Raw genomic sequence first — 21,411 nt, 5'->3', positions numbered from 1 at the left:
TAAATACCCTCACATCAGAAACTTAAAGGCTAAGTTCACTTTCACCTTTTTGGGGAAAAAATGAAATACACATATTTTTACAAAAAAAAAATGTGCATTTACTTTTTTCCCTAAGGAGCCTGCAAAGCATTGCACCCGCGATCAGTGGATCATGGGTGAAATGCCAGGCTCCTGCAGACAAGTCGTACAGCTTTTTGCTTGTATCTCTGTATGGGCTGTCAGTTTGAAAGCTGCATGGCTTGAGAACAAATTACGAGGGTGCGCATCAGCCCCTTTGCAGTTCACTGAGAACACAAGCCGCCAGCCATGGTGACTGGTGGGACTTGTTCTGTGAATGAATAATGATGCAGCTGTGGGGGAGGGGGGGGGGGGGACTCGGCACAGCCACATCATTTGTTCACAAGGACAGCAGGCGGGAAGAGGAACCCTTGCCTGCTGTCCCTATATATGGGTATGACATGCTCCACAGGTGAACGTAGCCTTAAAGTGGTTGTAAACCCTTACAACACACTTTGACCTACAGGTAAGCCTAGACAGCGGCGCGCAGGCGCACAGAGCGCGGCATCGTCAACAACGAAGATGCCGCGCGTGTCGGCTCCCGTGCGCATACACGGGAGTGACGGCTTCACCGAATGACAGCGGCGGAGCTGCTAGACCCCACCGAGAAGATGGATGCGCCGGACTACAGGGGACGGCGGTGACTTCGCTGGCTCCTATGTCAGGTTAGTGACACATAATGGACTGCTATGCGATGCATAGTAGTCCATTATGCTTTGCCTTTGCAGGGAATGAAAGAGGAAGTAAACCCATCAGGGTTTACTTCCTCTTTAAAGCTCCCATACTTATTGAAATTGTTAAATTTTTAAGTTTGCTGAGCTAATGATTGCATTTTTGAGCTAATTACATGGTTTGAATTCACCCATATGGCCTTTTCTGGAGGGTGTTTTGTGCATATTTATATTTAAATTTCACCAGTTTTACTTATATTGATGAGCTGTTTGCTGCTTGTCCCTTATAGGTCTTTCTCTTAATATAGCATTTTAAAACCCTATGCATTACATTTTAACCTGATTGCTTTTTGCTTAATAATAAAGGTAACAGTATAAAGGCTTTGCAGCAAACTTGTAATTAATTTGTTTCTTCCTTTTTACAGTAACAGAGTTGGTGGGATCAAAACAAAGACGTATTGTTGGCATTGTCGTTCAGATGTTTTTCACTTTGGGAGTCATGATCATTCCTGTTATTGCTTATTTGATTCCTACATGGCAAGGCATCCAGCTGGCTATTTCTTTGCCAAACTTCCTCTTTCTTCTTTATTACTGGTAATTATCACTACTGATATCTATTACATGGCTATTCCTATTTGCTTGTTTATGTTAATGTACTTTTGATTACTGATTATTCACAGCTCCTGCCTGCTGATCCTAAAGAACAACTATAAGCACAACTTTTTAACATTTTGGATAAAGAGTGGAAAGGGATTAAAACAGTTTTCATTGCTGCCTGTGCCCCCATTAGGGAGATTCACCTTCTTTATTTGTCCTGTTTACCAATCTCATTGAAAGTGAAAGTGAAAGTAGAAGAAAAGGCCAAATTTAGGTTGACACCAGATTAATTAATAAAGGTGAATGCTTCCAGTGGGGACACTAGTTCTGGTGACCCTGTAGGCACCCTTGGATTCTCTCACTTTGGAGGGATTTTTTCCCCATTTCCTGTTTCAGCTATGGGACAGGGCCTAAAGGTAAATCTCCTCAATGGGACATAGATTGCAAAAAAACTGACAGGGGGCTATAACCCTCCCTTACTCTGTCCAAAATTAAAATTTTGCCTTTAGTTTATACTTTACTGACTGCCTAATTGATACCTGATAACAGATTTAATGTCCGCTAACTGTTAAATGTTTAACTCCTTTCTTGCATACACTTATTACAATTAGTTTGCGACCTGAAAACACTTAAAGAAAAAACTAAACCCATTGATTTAACCACTTGCCTACTGGACACTTAAACCCCCTTCCTGCCCAGACCAATTTTCAACTTTCGGTGCTCTCACACTTTGAATGACAATTACTCAGTCATGTAACACTGTACCCAAATTATTTTTTGTCCTTTTTTTCACCTTTCACCTTTGATCATCTCTGGGTTTTTTTTTTTTTTTTTGTGCTATAAATGAAAAAAGACCTAAATTTTTGAAAAAAAAAGCATTTTTCTTTGTTTCTGTGATAAAATTTTGCAAATGATTTATTATTTAATGAATTTTGGCCACAATTTATACTGCTACATATCTTTGGTAAAAATAACCCAAATTAGTGGATATTATTTGGTCTTTGTGAAAGTTATAGAGTCTACAAGCTGTGGTGCAAATCATACAAAATTGATCACACTGGTGGCCTATCTCATTTCTTGCAACCCGAACAAGCCAGGAAAGTACAAATACCCCCCAAATGACCCATTTTTGGAAAGCAGACATTCCAAGGTATTTAGTAAGAGGCATGGTGAGGTTTTTGGTGTTGTCATTTTTCCCACAATTTTTTGCAAAATTTTAGGTTATTTCTCTCACATGGCCTGTGTATACCACAATTAATTCCCCAAACTACATTCTTCTACTCCTCCTGAGTATTACGATACCACATGTGTGGGACTATTTCACAGCCTGACCACATAGAGAGGCCCAACATGCAGGGAGCACCGTCGCGTGTTCTAGGAGCATAAATTACACATCTAAATTGTTGACTACCTATTACACTTTTGAAGGCCCTAGAGCACCAGGACAATGACACGTGACACTGACGTGGCACTGATGGCAGATGGCACTGATGGCACATGACACTGATGACAGATGGCACTAATACGTGACACTGATGACAGATGGCACTAATACGTGACACTGATGACAGATGGCACTAATACGTGGCACTGATGACACCTGACACTGATGACAGATGGCTCTGATACGTGGTACTGATGAAACGTGACACTGACAGGTGGCACTGGGGACAGGTGGCACTGATAGGTGGCACTAGGAACACATGGCACTAACAGGTGGCACTGGGGACACATGGCACTGACAGGTGGCACTGGGGACAGGTGGGCATGTGTGTGTGTGTGTTTTACTCTGTGTGTGTGTTCTCACTGACGCTGCAGCCGTTCATCTCTCCCGTCTCACACGCTGTCTCTGTGTGAGGAGGGAGAGCCGGCGATGAGAGATGATCTCGTATGTTTTAGGGTTAGGGTTAGGGGTTGGGGTTAGGGTTGGGGTTAGGGTTTGGGTGTAAGGGTTAGGGGGTTAGGATTAGGGTTAGGGTTAGGCTTAGGGGTTAAGGGTTAGGGTTAGGGTTTCCCCTAGAAGAACAAGGTTAGGACTCAGGGATTAGAATAGGGACCTCCCCCAAAGGTCAAATGTCAGGGGGCGTGTCCACAGAGGTCAAAGGTCAAGTGTCGGGCTGACCCACCCCCAGCAAAGTGTTCCGCCTACCCCAACTAAGTCGGGGCATGAAAAAGTCGGGGTAAGTGCTATAGCGCGGGCATGAAGTGGTTAAAGAGTAACTCCATTTCTGTTGAAGAAAAAACATTCCCCTCTGGGTGATCTATTTACATTACAAGGCTTTTAACAAACATTGTTGCAGATTCCTACCTTTTGTTATTCTGAAGAAATCACTGTGTGTTTTTCTGTGCCCATGTGGGAAAGTGAATCTAATGGGAGTGGTTTCATAATTGTCAATCAGCTGCTTAATCTGCAGTACATGAATGAGGAAAGCTGCAGGGTCTGCATCCCTTTAGACGGCATTTCCTATTGGGAGTATCTCACCAAAAATTAAATTTTTGTTGCAGGGGAGACCGAAAATCTGACTGGTATATTAGGGCAGACTTCTGGGAAAATCAGTAAGCCAATCACACAAGCAGGAAATTATGTTTCTGGGGGGCATTCTGTACACATTCTGTGTACAGAACACCTCCAGGTAGCCATATTACATTACATTTTACAGAAAATTATAGAGCTGCAGATTGTCAAGGGAAGGTATTAATCACATTAAGGTTCAATTGCAATATGACTTGTGTCACAATTGTACATGCTATAATATTTTCTCTTTATTCGCCAGTAACATTCCCGACATGTGCCAGGAAAGTATCTGTCACCTTGGTTGTGCTCTCAACCAAATTGTCAAACCATCAAATGGACAGGTGCAATTACTGATCACATGGGCAGCATCATGGCAGTTGAAGATCACACAGAGGCCAAGATGGCAGTTTCTTTGGCTGAAAATAGGAGGATTTAGTTCCACTTTAAGTAGTAGATCTTTAGAAGTTAAGGTGGTATTGAATCCAAAAACACATGTAATACATTTCAGCTTATCAATTCAGATGTGGTGGCTGCATTTGTTGTTTTCTTTATTTTTTTAGGTTTAAAAAAAATAGGCTAAAATAAACGAATGCAGCAGACACTACATCTACATTAGTTAGCTGCAATACACTTTTTGTTTTTGGTTTCAATACCACAGGTGTTCATTAAATCACTCTTCACCTCTCCAGGGCTGCCTTTCCTGAAGTAGAGGTTCACCTCATCCTTTTTCCTTTCCTCTAAAAACTTTGATTGTTTAATCCATGGGTAGGAAGCTAGACAAACATCACTGAAGAGTGCCATGTAAATAACAGGACAATTTCCATTTATGCCAGAAAAGAAAAACTAGAAAGTAGCTCTACCTACTGATAAATTACAGTATTGCAGCCTCCTTTCATATTAGTAGAAAAAAAGCTAAAGTTTAGGGAGCCAGCGAAGAGTGGGAGCAAATGCAAATAAGTGCAACCAGAGGTTTAGCTGTGCTCCCTTTTCTTCGGGGTAGGGGGATCTGCGCATGTGTATGATACTTATTTGTCCTGCTGTCACTGATAACTGCTTCATATCTGGTCACATGCCAATTAAATAGTGCACACTAACTGCACAGCAATTTTTAACTCTTGCCTGATGTATTGAGAAATAGACAATTTATAGTGACTTCTATAGAGTAGTAATTACTTGAGGTTTCCTGCTTTTAGGCAGAATGGAAATTCTAATGAAATTTTTTTTTTTAAATCATAAGTACATCTTTAGTAGGTCCAAGGTTGCCTACTCTTTGGTGTAAGTTATCCAACAGTTACCATTTTGTTAAGACTTCCCCAATTTAATATTATGACTTTACTGAAGACGAGGTTCATTTTAGGAGCCTGTTTAGAAATGGCTATTTAGCTTATTTAAAAATGGCTATTTCATAAAAGGTAATCTATAAAATGAGTGTTAAATGTTTGATCCAAAGTTTAAATCCATCATCAATTCATGTTATAATGTAATATAAATAGTGTATCAAATCAAAAAATATGCAGTAACAGTCAAAACAGGTTGTTGCTTATATTGTTGCTTCAGTTTAAACCTGCCAATGTTTTACACTTCAGAAATTCAGTCTTGCCAAGAGAAAGAGCTAATGTTCAGTTTTCTTGTTTGGGCTATGCCATGCATTTGGCACCAAGTCTGCTCATCCACTGTCTCACGGTCCAGTGTGAGTGGCTGATATTGGGGATCAGGCAGGGGTTATGTAGTTAATCGCTGACAGGTTTGTTTGAAATCTAGAATGCCAAGCAAGAGTCATATGTTTTTCATCATTCTGCTCATTGCAGAATTGCATTAAATTTAGAATGATATCACAGACCAATAGTATTAGGCAGTGGTATATTGTGTGCTGCTTTACAAAATAGATTGTTTTACACTGTTGTATTGCTTTATAAACCCTGCCTCCTCGTATATGTATGTACTTGAAATTTATATGCTAACAAAATAAAATGCAACTGCCAGTTTCAGTGTGTATTGTATGTAGTTTTAAATCTTTTCTGTTTTTATATCTACAGGTTTATCCCAGAATCCCCGCGCTGGTTGTTAATTCGCAAAAAGAAAGACAAGGCTCTGCGCATCATTAGTGACATTGCGAAGCACAATGGGAGATGTCTTACTCCAAACTATTGCCAGGTGATACATTTTCATTGGTAAAAGTAACTATTTTATCCTTACTACAGGTTACAGGGTGTTCTGTGTGAAGCATGACATGCAGCTAAACCCTCCTATCCTCCAATAAACTAGACACTTGGTGGTCAACTTGAAAATCAGGTGCCTCAAGTGCGGCACCTGACAATTCCAGAGAGCTGCATAATAGCATTTCGTCCAGTTAAGCAGCCATTTCAAAATGAGTGGGCTATAATGTACCTCAAGTCCTCTAGTGTATGGCAAGCCACACTGAAGAAGTTGGAGAGAGATCCAGAGAGATCACCCCCACCTGTCAGATTCCCCTTGCTGTGTGTGTTCTCTGTGTTTTGGCATAGTTCACCTGTGGAGTGGTGTGAGTTTCAGATTTCCTCAATCCTTTGCACCACATGTGCCAGCTGCAGGGAAGTGTGAACAGGCCACATAGAAAAGCAATATTATCTCTGAGCCCTTGCAGAGAGCTGCGTTTTTGTTATGTAGAAAAACACAGTTCTCTGCTATAGTGTGAACAGGCCCTAAATTATACACTTGCATTCTGCACGGGAATTTTCTCCAGAGCTTAGTAAATGAGGAGAAGCTATACTGACTTCCATTGTTCAATTGTGCAAGCAAAAATGCTGTTTTTTTCCTTTTATTCGTTTTTGTCCCTAGCATGTGATTGAGTGTGCAGAGTGAAACTTTATCTCAATTGCTAAGCTCTGAAGCCAATGCCCTTGCTCCTGCACTGGGAAAGGACAGTATTTTTGCCTTTAGTAAATCAACCCCCACATGTACAGTGCTTGTGATTAGATCTTTAACTGCTCTGACTGCACAAATGAATTAACAAACTTGTAACTTTTGTTCCTTACATAGTAATTCTTAAGGGCCTAGTTGCACTAGTTGGTATACAGTATTGTGCATGTAACGCAGCCCACTGGTGTGCTTTGTGAATATGTTCTGCAACTTGTTGTATAACATATCTGTGTTTTTTATTTTTTTGTATTCAACTATACAGATGATTTAACTCTTATTCACAGCAGCATGTTGCTCCATTGACACTAACCTGAACCCCTGAGCAACTGATATTACAATTTCAGGATCTGAAAATGGTAAATATGTGCAGTATAGTCTCAAACACTGCCTGCACCCAAACAACTTCCTAACAATCAACATTTAATGTAATAATCATTAAAATTGTGACTGGTTACATGTAGAAGTTGTGATTTTAAAGTGTGGGTGGCTGGTTGGCAAGCACGCTGGCAACAATTTGACAGAGCCCCACTACTAACTTTTCATTACCGGCATACACAGAATGGATGGCACGATTCTTACCTCTAAGCCCTTGTACACACGGTCGGACATTCCGACAACAAAATCCGTCGGATTTTGTCCGAAACTTGTGTTGCATACACACGGTCGGACAAAGTTGTGGAAAATCAGATCGTACATAACGTGATGATGTTATTTCGTTAAGACGGGACTACGTTCAGGCTAGTAGCCAATAGCTTTGGTCTAGGAATTTGATCTGAGCATGCGTGGCACTTTGTCCGTTCGGAAATTCTCTACACACATTCGGACAAAGTCCGATCGGATCATGTTGTCGGAAAGTTTTTTTATAGCCCAGCTCTAAAACATTGTCCATCGGATATGTGTGTACAAGGGCTTAGAGGTAGTGAGTGGTCTGCAGAGTCCAAAGAGTACAAAAGTAAAGCTAAACAGAGTTAAAGGATAAGTTCACCTGCCATAACATGTTACATGCTACACCTATATTCAGGGTATAACATGTTATAAATGCACCAGCCCCCTGCGCCCCCTAGTCCATACTGTAACAACAGACTGGGAATCTATTCTCCATGTCTGCTGTCAAAATAAAAAAAACGCAGCTGTGCAGGGCTCCGCCCACCAGGCCACGTCACTCATTCACAGTCCTCTTTGCATGGAAAACTACAAGGTCCAGCAACCTTTTCGGTTGTCGTTGAGTCTTCCTGCCAGAATGTATAGGCTTCCTCATATGAGGTACGAACAAGCTGATACATTGACAGATTTGCAGAAGACCTGCATGGCACCAGCGATCTGCAGATCACTGCTGCAATGCTTTACAGGCTCCTGTAACAAAAAAATAATGAAAGAACATTTACTGACAGACTCCATGGCAGCATATGTATGGGTTAACCCCGTCTCCACGCCAATCCTATAGGACCCCACTCCCTTACATTTTTGCTCAGAGCCAGAGGCCACGTTCCTTTTTTGTCCTCCTCCTAGGACCCTGTGTGTTTGGAATCTTACCTTCGCTCAGGTGAGATCCTCTGATGCAAGGACCTAGTGGTTCAGTGTGTAAGCCATAGCTGGAAGATGGTGAGGATATGCGTCCCTTGACGGTTACAGCAGTCCCCATCTCTCAGCGGGGTGGAAAATGGCATATGAATGCAGTGCCAATGAGAAGCTAAGGCCCAGCCATTGGTAGACAAGCGGCAATTTGGCTGGATAGCCCTGCTATAAGCAGGTGGCCAGGATGGATGCAGCAGTCTCCCTACATCAGGCGGAGGTCGAGTGAGTAGGATCATTTAGTAATTTACATTTGCCCTTTTGCTCCATGGCAGCTGTTTTTGTGATTAAATGTGTCCCTTCTCCTTTGTTGTTTCTCCCTAGCCCTAATGGCGGCTGGAGCGCATCTGTGTTCCAAGCTGATACTCTCTGTTCTGGCCCTGATGTCTATGGTTTATTCCTGCCCAGGGACTCAGTGCATGCGCACTATGGGCGGAGGTGGCGTCTGTGCAACAGGAAAATTTAATGAAAAAAACAAACAAATCCTGTGAGCCTTAAAAAGCTCCCTCCTAACTATATGCCACTATCAAGCTGCAAACGTTAAACACGTCTCATACATACGTGCATAATAAAATTAAAATAACATACGCTGCGCTAGATAGGTCCTATACCTAATAATCCGTGCCTTGATCTATAATTATAGATGCACAGGTGAGTAATAAAGTGCATAAATAATTAACACACAGCTGGTATAAAGTACAGGTGCACTCTGTGGCAAGCAAATAATGCGCACACAAATGTAAACACAGAACTGGAAAAAAGTGCACAAGTGCAAATAGTGCCAGAACCACACTCAATAAATATGATTAAAATATATAAACCTAACCATTAAGTGGTTCCACCATATACATATAACACAAATTAAAATAAGAACATAAAGTGTTTAGTACATACCAATGTGACAACAAAATTGCAAAAAGTAAATAAATAAAAAATTGCATACAACATATGATTGCCCCTATATGATAAACATTAAACAGTCTTTTGTAGCAGCCTGTGTTAGGCTGTGATGAGAAACAGTACTGATGGTGGTCTCCAGTGATCAAATTAACAACATGCTTCTACATCCAGCTGTGGATTTTGTCCCTGGGAGTCAGTCCAGAAGTCATTTGTTTGTCTCCCCCTGCTATAACAAGCTTGAGAAGTATTATATGTGGGGCTGGTATTTCCAGGCCTGGGGACAGATGCCCTGACAAATCATTGGAAATTCAGCGGGACCTGTGCTTATCCTCCAGTTCCAGTCATCCTCGGGTTTATACCAAGACACAGAACAGAAGTTGTGGAGGTAGTGGCAATGATGCCTTATTGGCCAAATGAGCCATGGTTCCCCTTGCTAGTACAACTCAGCTATGGCGACCCAGTACCCCTTCCCTTCAGGCCAGACCTTCTGCCACAGTGTATAGTTCTACATCTATGTCCAGTAAAGTTGCGTCTGATGGTCTGATTCTTGAGAGGGGTAGATTGGAGGCCCTCTGCTGCTCTTTCAGAGTCCTCTCCGCTCTCATGAATACTAGGAGAGTGAGCACAACGTTTATGGGAGAATCTGGTCCAAGTTCGTGCAATACATGTCTGCTGCTGACCGATCATGCAGTGATTCATAAGTTCAAAATATTCTGAGTTTCCTCCAGTCAGATTTAGATCTGGCCCTATCGGTCAGCTCCCTCAGAGTACAAGTGTCAGCCTTATTGATTTTCAGAGGTCAGTCCTATGCTAGGCAACTAGGCTCAGACCTCAGAGTAAGCTGAGGTTTCCCAGATGGAGCTTCCCTCTTGTCCTTGATTCCTTCTTGGGAATAGGAGAAGAGTGTGCTAGGTATGTCTCTGTTAAAGACCTCTCATTCATGGGAACCAAACAATTGTTTTGTCAACCTTTAGAGTGCCTGAGAGTATTAGCATCCTTTAGACGTAGGAGAGGTTGCACTGTGGCTTGGTTGGTTAAAGCGCCTGTCTAGAATACAAGGGATCCTGAATTTGACTCTCAGCAATGCCTTTTTTTGGTTCTGTTTCAAGAAGCTAAATGTTCCAGGAATTGCTCAGTGGTTTTATCTACAAGCTACAGCTTCCTTCAGACTTTCAGAACCCTTGTTCATTCTTTTTGCCAGAAACAACACAGGGAAACATGCCTTATCTAGGACGTTTGTGGCCTGGATAGTTCAGGCCATCCGACAGGCTCATAGAGCTAAGGGCTTGGCTCCTTTGGAGGCGGTGACAGCTTACTTAACCAGGAGTGTGTCTACATCTTAGGTTTCGCTGCTTATGGTTCCCAATGTAATCTGTAGGGTGGCCTTGTGGACCTCGATCAACACATTTACGGCTCATTAATGTGCAGAGCAGGGGTCTCAAACTGCCAGCCCTCCAGCTATTGCAAAACTACAAGTCCCATCATGCCTCTGCCTGTGGGAGTCATGCTTGCAACTGTCAGCCTTGCAATGCCTCATGGTACTTGTAGTTTTGCACCAGCTGGAAGGCCACCAATTTGAGTTCCCTGGTGTAGAGCCTGCTTTTTTATTCTGTATTAATTTTGGCTTGAAGATCCTGTCTGTTGATGCTACAAATTAAAGCCTTTGGTACATCAGAGTCTGCACAGCGCCCCCCTTACATCAGAGTCTGCACAGCACCCACCTTACATAAGAGTTCCCTTACCTCAGAATCTGCAGAGCACCCCCTACAACAGAGAATTTCCATTTACACTGGAGTCTGGAATGTAAAGGGCAACTCTACTTTAAGAGGGCTCTGATGTAAGGGGGAATGCTGTGGAGTCTGATGTAAGGGGATCTCCACTCACCAAATCTCACCTTATATCAGAGTCCCTCTTGCATAAGAGTACTCACCGGGAGGAAAGAGAACAGAGGGAGGGAGAGACACACAACAGCTCTTTAGAAAGCAAACAGCCCCGCAGCCTAATTTAGCGGGAGGGGGCACATGGTGTGGGTGTATGTGTATGTGTGTGCATATGTACTGTATGTATATATATATATATATATATATATATATATATATATATATATATATATATATATATATATATATATATATATATATATATACACATACATATACACACACACATACACACACGCACACTATCAGGGAATTATTAGACCAGACTGTGTGGACTGCACAGAGGAAACCCAAAACGCATGTAAGTGAAATAACAATAGTGTTTATTATAAATGACAAGAAAGTGAAAACAAACAGTGCACTACCAACCACAAACAACAAGTAATATATACAATAAATGGGAAATACCAGAGTCGTCAACAAAAGCCAGGCCGAGGTCATACACCGGGGAATCAGTAGATGGATAAGGAAGGGGAACCAGCAGGATAGGGAGAGGGCGGATGGATGGGCTGCAGAGCAGGGATCTTTAGGTAACAGGAGACAAGAGGTACAGGTCCAGGATGGGCACCGGTACTACAGCCCAAGGATCCAACAGTGCCAACAGGAGGTAGGTCCTCTTATTACAGGCCCTGGGTGTTAGAAGACACCCGCTGGTGGACACTGGTACTGCAATCCAAGAGACCAACAGCCCCACCAACGGGTGGACCTTTTCGTGACACACACACATCCAAAACCTAGTATAAACCAGCAATCTTCCAGGTAGCACAGGTCACAAATATATATTATACACACATAAAGTATCTCACAAAGTACACCCCTCACATATTTGTAAATATTTTATTATATCTTTTCATATGACAACACTGAAGAAATGACAACAATGTAAAATGGTGAGTGTACAGCTTGTACAACAGTGTCCCCTCAAAATAACTCAGCACACAGCCATTAATGTCTAAACCACTGGCAACAAAAGCGAGTACACCCCTAAGTGAAAATGTCAAAACTAGACACAATTAGCCATTTTCCCTCTCTGGAGTCATGTGACTCATTAGTATTACAAGGTCTCAGGTGTGAATGGGGAGCAGGTGTGTAAAATTTGGCAAAGAACTCTAAGGATTTGAAAAAAATAATTGTTGCTCTACATAAAGATGGCCTAGGCTATAAGAAGATTGCCAAGACCCTGAAAATGAGCACGGTAGCCAAGACCATACAGCAGCGTAACAGGACAGGTTCCGCTCAGAAAAGGCCTCGCCGTGGTTGACCAAAAAAGTTGAGTGCACATGCTCAGCGTGATATCTGGAGGTTGTCTGTGGCAAATAGATGTATGAGTGCTGCCAGCATTGCTGCAGAGGTTGAAGGGACGGGGGGTCATCCTGTCAGTGCTCAGACCATATGCCACATACTGCATCAAATTGGTCTGCATGGCTGTCGTCCCAGAAGGAAGCCTCTTCTATAGATGATGCACAAGCAGACTAAGGACATGGATTAATGGAACCATGTCCTGTGGTCTGATGAGACCAAGATAAACTTATTTGGTGTGTCAAACCTGTGTAGCGGCAACCAGGTGAGGAGTTGAAACACAAGTGTGTCTTGCCTACAGTCAAGCATGGTGGTGGGAGCACTATGGTTTGGGGCTGCATGAGTGCTGCTGGAACTGGGGAGCTACAGTTCATTGAGGGAACCATGAATGCCAACATGTACTGTGACATACTGAGACTGGGCCGCAGGGCAGTATTCCAACATGATAATGACTCCAAACACACCTCCAAGATGACCACTGCCTTGCTAAAGAAGCTGAGGGTAAAGGTGATGGACTGGCCAAGCATGTCTCCACACCTAAACCCTATTGAGTATCTGTGGGGCATCCTAAAATGGAAGGTGGAGGAGCTCAAGGTCTCTAACATCCACCAGCAACTTAATGTCATCATGGAGGAGTGGAAGAGGACTCCGGTGGCAACCTGTGAAGCTTTGGTGAACCCTATGCCCAAGAGGGTTAAGGCAGTGCTGGAAAATAATGGTGGCTACACAAAATATTGACATTTTGGGCCCAATTTTGAAAATTTTCACTTAGGGGTGTACTCACTTTTGTTTGCGAGCAGTTTAGACATAAATGGCTGTGTGTTGAATTATTTTGAGGGGACAGAAAAATTTACACTGTTGTACAGTGGTGTAGTGGTTAGCACTAGCTAGCACATGGCACAGTGGTGTAGTGGTTAGCACTCACCTAGCAGTAAGACGGTTCGCTGGTTTGGATCCCAACCACGACACTACCTGCCTGGAGTTTGCATGTTCTCCCTGTGTCTACGTAGGTTTCCTCCGGGTACTCCGGTTTCCTCCCACAATCCAAAGGCATGCAGTTAGGTTAATTGGCCTCTGTCTAAAATGTAAGGTATATTACAATCTTAATGATTCAATTTGAGTTCAGGGATGTGCTAGTTCCCAGTAGGTTATACAGAAAAATGGCCTACGCATTTTGCGAGTGATTCCACTTCATCAGGGCCTTGAGGATAGCACAGATGTAAACGTTGTGTAAATTCTACAAATAGAGTGTTGATGAATGTACCATATAATTAATATAAATACATAATGATGCAATCAACATAAATATGTTAATTCATTTGTCTTTACATACACTTATATCAGAAAATATAAACATTACAAATATTGATAAAATTACTAAGCCACATTAAAAGAATTATATATATATATATATATATATATATATATATATATATATATATATATATATATATATAGCAAATAGAGTGCAAAATTTCCATGGCATGCCCCTCAACTCACCAAAAAAGACTGTAAATGGAGAATGCCGGCTCAGTGGGACAGGTGAGGCCTGGGAGACAGTGGGAATACTTCTCCCCACCTGGGCAGACAAAAATGGAGGGGCTCCTATATGTGCAAAAAGTTGATTGGGGAAAAATAATAAAAACGGTGGTCAAAAAATAAAAAAATTGGATTTGTGTAAGTTTTCAAAATCCACCAAAACTACCACGATCAGAGAATCCGCCACTAAACTACTCTATAGGTGGTATCTTACCCCCTCCAAACTCAATCCCTTCTACCCTTCAACATCCCCACTATGCTTCAGAGGCTGCCCCACACATGGGACATTGCTTCACATCTTCTGGGACTGCCCTCTCCTTAAGGATATTTGGCATAATGCCAAGCTGATGATTGAGCGTATCTCAGGTAGAACAATCCCTTTAACTCCCCAAATGTGCCTTTTATTCTTCCCCATACAAGACATCCCTCATGCAAGTTCCAGACTATTACATACTCTGTTTAGCTCTATCCACTGGACCATTGCCTTCAACTGGCGCTCATCCGTTGTTCCATGGCCTCAAGTTCTTAACCGTATGGCCAATATTAAGCTGTCAGAGAGAATACACCACACGTTGTATGACACTATGCACATTTACCAAAATAAATGGACGATATGGGAAGCCTCATTACTGATGTAATTTCACCACTGTCATTTTTGTTTTGTTTTCTCAAGCTTTTACACAAACCCTTTTCAACCAATACCTTTGTGACTCCTATTCCAATTTACGAACTCTGTCACTAGAAATGTTATTAAATAAGCAATACTGTATTATTGCTGTAAAAAAAAAAAAAAACTGGTATTAAAGTTAGCTTACCAATAGAGAGCGTGGAAATTAGGACAAACCTAATTGTGGAGTTGAAGCACTAGTGGGGGCGCAGAAGTAATTTTTTCCAAAGAAATTTTAATCGTTGGTTTCAATTGTGATGAAAGGCAGTGTGTGTATAAACTTTTAAAACATGTCCCAGAGTTGAAAGGGTAGTATGATTTGCAGCCAAGAGTAGTCTAATCCAAATAGACAAAAATGATATTAGTTGAGGGTAGGGATGAGCCGAACACCCCCCGGTTCGGTTCGCACCAGAACTTTCGAACGGACCCCAAATTCGTACGAACATTAGAACCCCATTGAAGTCTATGGGACTCGAACGTTCGAAATTAAAAGTGCTAATTTTAACAGCTAATATGCAAGATACTGTCCTAAAAAGGGTTTGGGGACCTGGCTCCTGCCCCAGGGGACATGGGTCAATGCCTAAAATGTTTTTAAAAATGGCCGTTTTGGCGGGAGCACTGATTTTAATGACTATTAAAGTGAAAAAAAAGTGAAATATTCCTTTAAATATCGTGCCTGGGGGTGTCTGTAGTATGCCTGTGAAGTGCCATGTGTTTCCCGTGTTTAGAACAGTCCCTGCACAAAATGACATTAAACTGAAATAACATCGTTTAAAACTGCTTGCGGTTTTAATGTTATATCTGGTTCCTGCAATATGGTTGAAAATCATTGAGAAAAATGGCATGGGTAGCCCTCCCTGCCCATTACCAGCCCCTTTGGGTCTTGTACGCATATTAAGGGGAACCCCGTACCCATATTAAAAAAAGGAAATGCGTGTGGCCCCCAGGCCCTATATACTCAGAACAGCAGTATACAGGCGGTGCAAACAAGACAGGGGCTGTGTAGGTTTGTTGTGTTAAGTTGAATCTGTTTGTAATTTTCAACTGGTACATTTTTAAAGTGTAGCTCCAGTCAAAAAAACTATTTTTAAGCTTTTTGTAAAACATAGGGAAGGGTTATCACCCCTGTATAATTTGTTTTGTCGTACATCTTTTTTCATCTCACTTGCTGTTGTCTCCTTCCGTTTGCAAGTAGGAGATGTTTGTAAGTTGGATGTTTGAAAGTAGGGGCCTGCCCTATATGCTCTGCAGAAATGGCGGAACAAGGTGTTGGTTTTGCCACAACATTGTAAGCCCCCAAAGTGACTCTTGGTGAGCGCTGGAGCGCCCTGCTGTGAACGATTATATCAAGAATTGTAATTACATGCCATTGTTGAACAGTGGTAGAAAATTGACCTTTGGTGGTTGTGGTGCTGGTGCCACAACACTATAAATCCTCACAGTTACTCTGGGTGGGCACAGGAACGGGCCCTCCTGTGAAATATTATATCAAAAATTGTAATTAAATGCCCCTGTTAAACAGGGGCAGAAAAATTGGGCCTTAGGCACTGGTGCTGGTGCCACGACACTGCAACCTCTCCCATATACTCTAGTTTTATTGCAGAAATTAGCCCTGCTGCAAAGCATTGCATCAAAAATTGTAATTAAACGCCCCTGTTAAACAGGGGCAGAAAAATTGGGCCTTAGGCACTGGTGCTGGTGCCACGACACTGCAACCTCTCCCATATACTCTAGTTTTATTGCAGGAATTAGCCCTGCTGCAAAGCATTGCATCAAAAATTGTAATTAAACGCCCCTGTTAAACAGAGGCAGAAAAATTGGGCCTTAGGCACTGGTGCTGGTGCCACGACACTGCAACCGCTCCCATATACTCTAGTTTTATTGCAGGAATTAGCCCTGCTGCAAAGCATTGCATCAAAAATTGTAATTAAATGCCCCTGTTAAACAGGGGCAGAAAAATTGGGCCTTAGGCACTGGTGCTGGTGCCACGACACTGCAACCTCTCCCATATACTCTAGTTTTATTGCAGGAATTAGCCCTGCTGCAAAGCATTGCATCAAAAATTGTAATTAAATGCCCCTGTTAAACAGGGGCAGAAAAATTGGGCCTTAGGCACTGGTGCTGGTGCCACGACACTGCAACCTCTCCCATATACTCTAGTTTTATTGCAGGAATTAGCCCTGCTGCAAAGTATTGCATCAAAAATTGCAATTAAACGCCCCTGTTAAACAGGGGCAGAAAAATTGGGCTGATGGTATCACCCAGAACCAGAAATGTTCTTCCAACATATCAGCGGAGGAGGAAGAGGATAGACAATCAACATAACAGGACAGTCACTCAGCATCAGCATAGGCAGTCTTGAAGGGGTGTGATATTTCCAAAAAAAAATTTCGGTTACATCAGCTTCAGGTGCTTGGTAGCTGTGGGTGATCCAAGACTGATTCATCTTGATGAAGGTCAGTCGATCAACTGATTCGGTAGACAGGCGCACCCTGTGATCGGTAACAAAGCCACCAGCAGCACTGAAGGTGCGTTCCGAAAGAACGCTGGATGTAGGACAGGCCAGTAGCTCAATTGCATACTGTGCAAGCTCTGGCCAGTGATCCATCCTCAAGACCCAGTAAGCCAGATGATTTTCGGTGGGAAAGGTGTCCAAGTCTGACCTTGCCCCTAGGTATTCCTGCACCATGTAAATCAGACGCTGGCGATGGTTGCTGGAACCGATCATACCTTGGGGCTGCGGACTAAAAAATTGTCTGAAAGCATCAGTCAGATGGCCACCTTCTCCACCGCTCCTTCTGACCGATGCCTCAGCAACACGTTGTCCAGGACCAGGAGTTTGTAACCTCCCAGTCTCTGGGAACGTGTTGCACAGACCTTTCTGCAAGGCCTCCTGGAGATGTCTCATCCTCTGCTCCCTCTGCGATGGCAAGATAAGGTCGGCAACCTTACCCTTGTACCATGGATCAAGGAGAGTGGCCAGACAGTAATGGTCCCTCTCCTTGATCCGAAGAATACGAGGATCCTTCCACAGGCTTTGCAGGATCAGGGAGGCCATGCAGCGTAGGTTAGCTGAGGCATTCGGTCCGGAGTCCTCTGGGTCTCTAAGGACAACATGATCCGCAGCTACCTCCTCCCAGCCACGTACAAGTCCACGGGTTTCTTGGGACTGTAAATCATCCCTACAAGACTGCTGCTGCTGCTGATGCTGAGTGCCAGCCTCCACCTCCATGCTGACACAATCATCCTCCTCCTCCTCTTCCTCCTCCTCATCCTCTTCCTGTGTGATGGGTGGCACAGCAGGAACACTGTCTGGATAAAGGGGGCCTTGAGAGGCAAGGAAGTCCTCCTCTTCCTGCCTCTGTTCTGCCTCAAGTGCCCTGTCCATTATTCCACGCAGCGTATGCTCCAAGAGGTGGAAAAGAGGTACAGTGTCACTGATGCATGCACTGTCACTGCTCACCATCCTTGTGGCCTCCTCAAACGGTGACAGGACAGTGCATGCATCCCTGATCATGCCCCACTGGCGTGGTGAGAAAAAACCAAGCTCCCCTGACCCTGTCCTGGTGCTGTAGTCGCACAGGTACTCATTGATGGCCCTCTGCTGCGTGTGCAGCCGCTGCAGCATGGCCAACGTTGAGTTCCACCTTGTGGGCATGTCACATATAAGGCGGTTTTTGGGCAGGTTCAACTCCTTTTGGAGCTCAGCCAGCCGAGCACAGGCATTAAATGATCGGCGCAAATGCACACAGACTTTCCTGGCCTGCTTCAGGACATCCTGTAAGCCCGGGTACCTGCCCAAGAACCGCTGCACCACCAGGTTAAGGACGTGAGCTACACAGGGCACATGGGTCAGTTGTCCCTGTCGGAGGGCGGAGAGGAGGTTGGTGCCATTGTCGCAAACCACCATTCCTGGCTTAAGGTGGCATGGCGTCAACCACCTCTCGGCCTGCCCCTGCAGAGCTGACAAAACATCCGCCCCAGTGTGGCTCCTGTCCCCCAAAGAAACCAGCGCAAGCACGGCATGGTATCGTTTTGCCTGCGTACTTGCGTAGCCCCTGGAACGCCTACGGAGCACCGCTGGTTCTGAGGACAGAGCACTGGAAGAGGCCATGGAGGAAGAAGAAGAGGAGGGGGGGGGGGAGAGAGGTGTGTCACAACCAATAGTAGCATTTTGGAGGCGTGGTGGCGGAACAGCCTCCAACACTACTGCACCTTGTCCTGCATCCTTCCCAGCTGCCAGAAGAGTGACCCAATGGGCCGTGAAAGACAGGTAACGTCCCTGTCCATGCCTGCTGGACCATGAGTCAGCGGTAATATGCACCTTACCGCTGACCGCCCTGTCCAGCGAGGCAAGGACATTGCCTTCCACATGCCGGTAGAGAGCCGGAATCGCCTTCCGTGAGAAAAAGTGGCGTTTGGGGACCTGCCACTGAGGAACCGCACATTGTACAAACTCACGGAAGGGGGCCGAGTCTACCAACTGAAAAGGCAGCAGTTGAAGTGCTAGCAATTTAGCCAAGCTAGCATTCAACCGCTGGGCATGTGGATGGCTGGGAGTTTACTTCTTTCGCCGGTCCAGCAGCTGGGGCAGGGACATTTGCCTGCTATAATCGGACGTGGGTGTACTGCTAGCAGAGTGCCCGGAAGCACTTGGCTGTGACACACCTAATTCTACACCTTCATTCCTCTCAGAGCAGGTTTCAGAGAGGACTGAAGGTCTAGTGGGGTTGGAGATGCCACCTGATGAGGAGCAAGGAGAGGTCCGCTTTGTTCTTTGGTGTGGGTCTTTGAGGTACGCTTGCCAACGAGCTGCATGGCAGGTCAACATATGTCTGGTCAAGCATGTGGTGCCCAAGTGGCTGATGTTTTGGCCATGCGACATACGCTTGAGACATATGTTGCAAATAGCAGCGGTGCGATCTGATGCACTCGTCTCAAAAAAGGCCCACACCAAAGAACTTTTAGAATAACGTGCAGAGGCAGCGCCCTGCACAGGCGGAGCTCTGCGGTGTGATTCAGTCGGTGTGCTGCCCCTAAGCTGGCCCCCGGAGGGCATCCTGCCTCGTTGGACATGTGCCTCCTCCTCCTCCTCCTCCTCCTCCTCTCTCCTACCAGGCACCCACGTGGAGTCAGTGCCCTCATCATCCCCTCCCTCTTCATCGCTGTAGCAAACCTGGCAGTATGCAGCAGCTTGTGGAACATGACTGCCAGATTGCTGTCCTTCTTGAGCATCCCCTCTCTCTGCATTCACGCTACTGCCTTCCTCTAGCTGAGTGTCATCATCAGAGCCTACAAAACACTGGGCATCCTTCTGGAGCATGTACCCTACACTGTGCTCAAAGAGTTCAGGAGACTCCTCAGGAGGACGTGGTGGGTCTAGGGAAGGAGTCACTGATGATGACATTGAGAGGAGGGTAGACGATGCGTTGGCAGCTGCTTTGCTAGTACCCTGAGACTGGGTGAGAGAGGATGAGGAGGATGAAGAGGGCTTGGTCATCCACTCTACCAAGTCGTTGGCATGTTGCGGCTCAACATGTCCAGCTGCCGAAAAGAAGGACAAGCGTGTCCCATGGCCACGTGCTGATGACAATGCACCGTGTCCACGACCAGCACTGTTGTCTCTAGACACAGAGCCTGCTTGCCCTCTTTTATCGGCTCGCACCTGTCTGCCTCTCCTTGCTGGCCTTCCAGACATGGTAATGGCCTGAAGGGAGTTGGGTAAAACAGCAATTGGGTAGTGTATATTGTGCTAGAGGCACACAACACCCACTAACTCCTGCAGATGCCTTTATTATAGAACACCAGCAATAAAGGGTAGATAAAGGGGTATACTGTACTGGAGGCACACAACACCCACTAAGCCCTGCAGATGGCTCTATTAGAGAACAGCAATAAAGGATAGATACAGGTGTATATTGTGCTGGAGGCACACAACACCCACTAACTCCTGCAGATGCCTTTATTATAGAGCACCAGCAATAAAGGGTAGATAAAGGGGTATACTGTACTGGAGGCACACAACACCCACTAAGCCCTGCAGATGGCTCTATTAGAGAACAGCAATAAAGGGTAGATACAGGTGTATATTGTGCTGGAGGCACACAACACCCACTAACTCCTGCAGATGCCTTTATTATAGAACACCAGCAATAAAGGTTAAATACAGATGTATACTGTGCTGTGCTGGAGGCACACACAACTTCCAATAACTCCTGCAGATGGCTCAAATAGAGAAGAGCTATGTAGGTGGATATAGCGGTGTGTACTGGGTACAGAGCACGCACACAGCACGCACAAGCTCCTAACACTGACTGCAAGCTCTATTATAAAAGATAGATATATCGCTAGCTATATAGGTGAGGCATCCTGCCTGTGGCCAATCATGGCTCTCCTCGCTTCCGGCGCTGTGATTGGCCAAACATGCGGGGTCACAGTGCATGCTTGGCCAATCATGAGCCAGCAATGTACTGCGCCATTGCAGTGCATTGTGGGCCGTGAGCGCCACGCGAATTTGGCGCGAACGGCCCATAACGTTCGGAATTCGCCGAACGGGCGAACAGCCGATGTTCGAGACGAACGTATGTTCGACTCGAACACGAAGCTCATCCCTAGTTGAGAGGAAAGAGGGCTAGTGAGTAAAAAAACATGTGTAGCTAATATATATATATAAAATCTAAGTCAAATACCTGCAATTTTATACCCACAGTCTCTGCACAGCATTCCTCACAAGTGACGAGATGAGCCACTGAGGAG

General features: G+C 44.4%; 1 protein-coding gene across 1 annotated transcript in view; it reads left to right on the top strand.

Moving 5' to 3' along the window:
• SLC22A3 (solute carrier family 22 member 3) overlaps positions 1–21,411 on the top strand; it is a 494,822-nt gene that overhangs the window by 390,139 nt on the left and 83,272 nt on the right. Inside the window, exons 4-5 of the mRNA XM_077486672.1 lie at positions 1,154–1,322; positions 5,877–5,994. Coding sequence (XP_077342798.1) covers positions 1,154–1,322; positions 5,877–5,994 — 287 coding nt within the window. The remainder of the gene's footprint in view (positions 1–1,153; positions 1,323–5,876; positions 5,995–21,411) is intronic.

This window comes from Lithobates pipiens, unplaced genomic scaffold (genome assembly GCF_037356315.1).
Source record: "Lithobates pipiens isolate NorthernLeopardFrog02 unplaced genomic scaffold, aLitPip1_a1.2 Scaffold_18, whole genome shotgun sequence".
NCBI lineage: Eukaryota > Metazoa > Chordata > Amphibia > Anura > Ranidae > Lithobates > Lithobates pipiens.
Note: the sequence above shows the minus strand (reverse complement) of the source record. Positions and strands in the feature narration are given on the sequence as shown.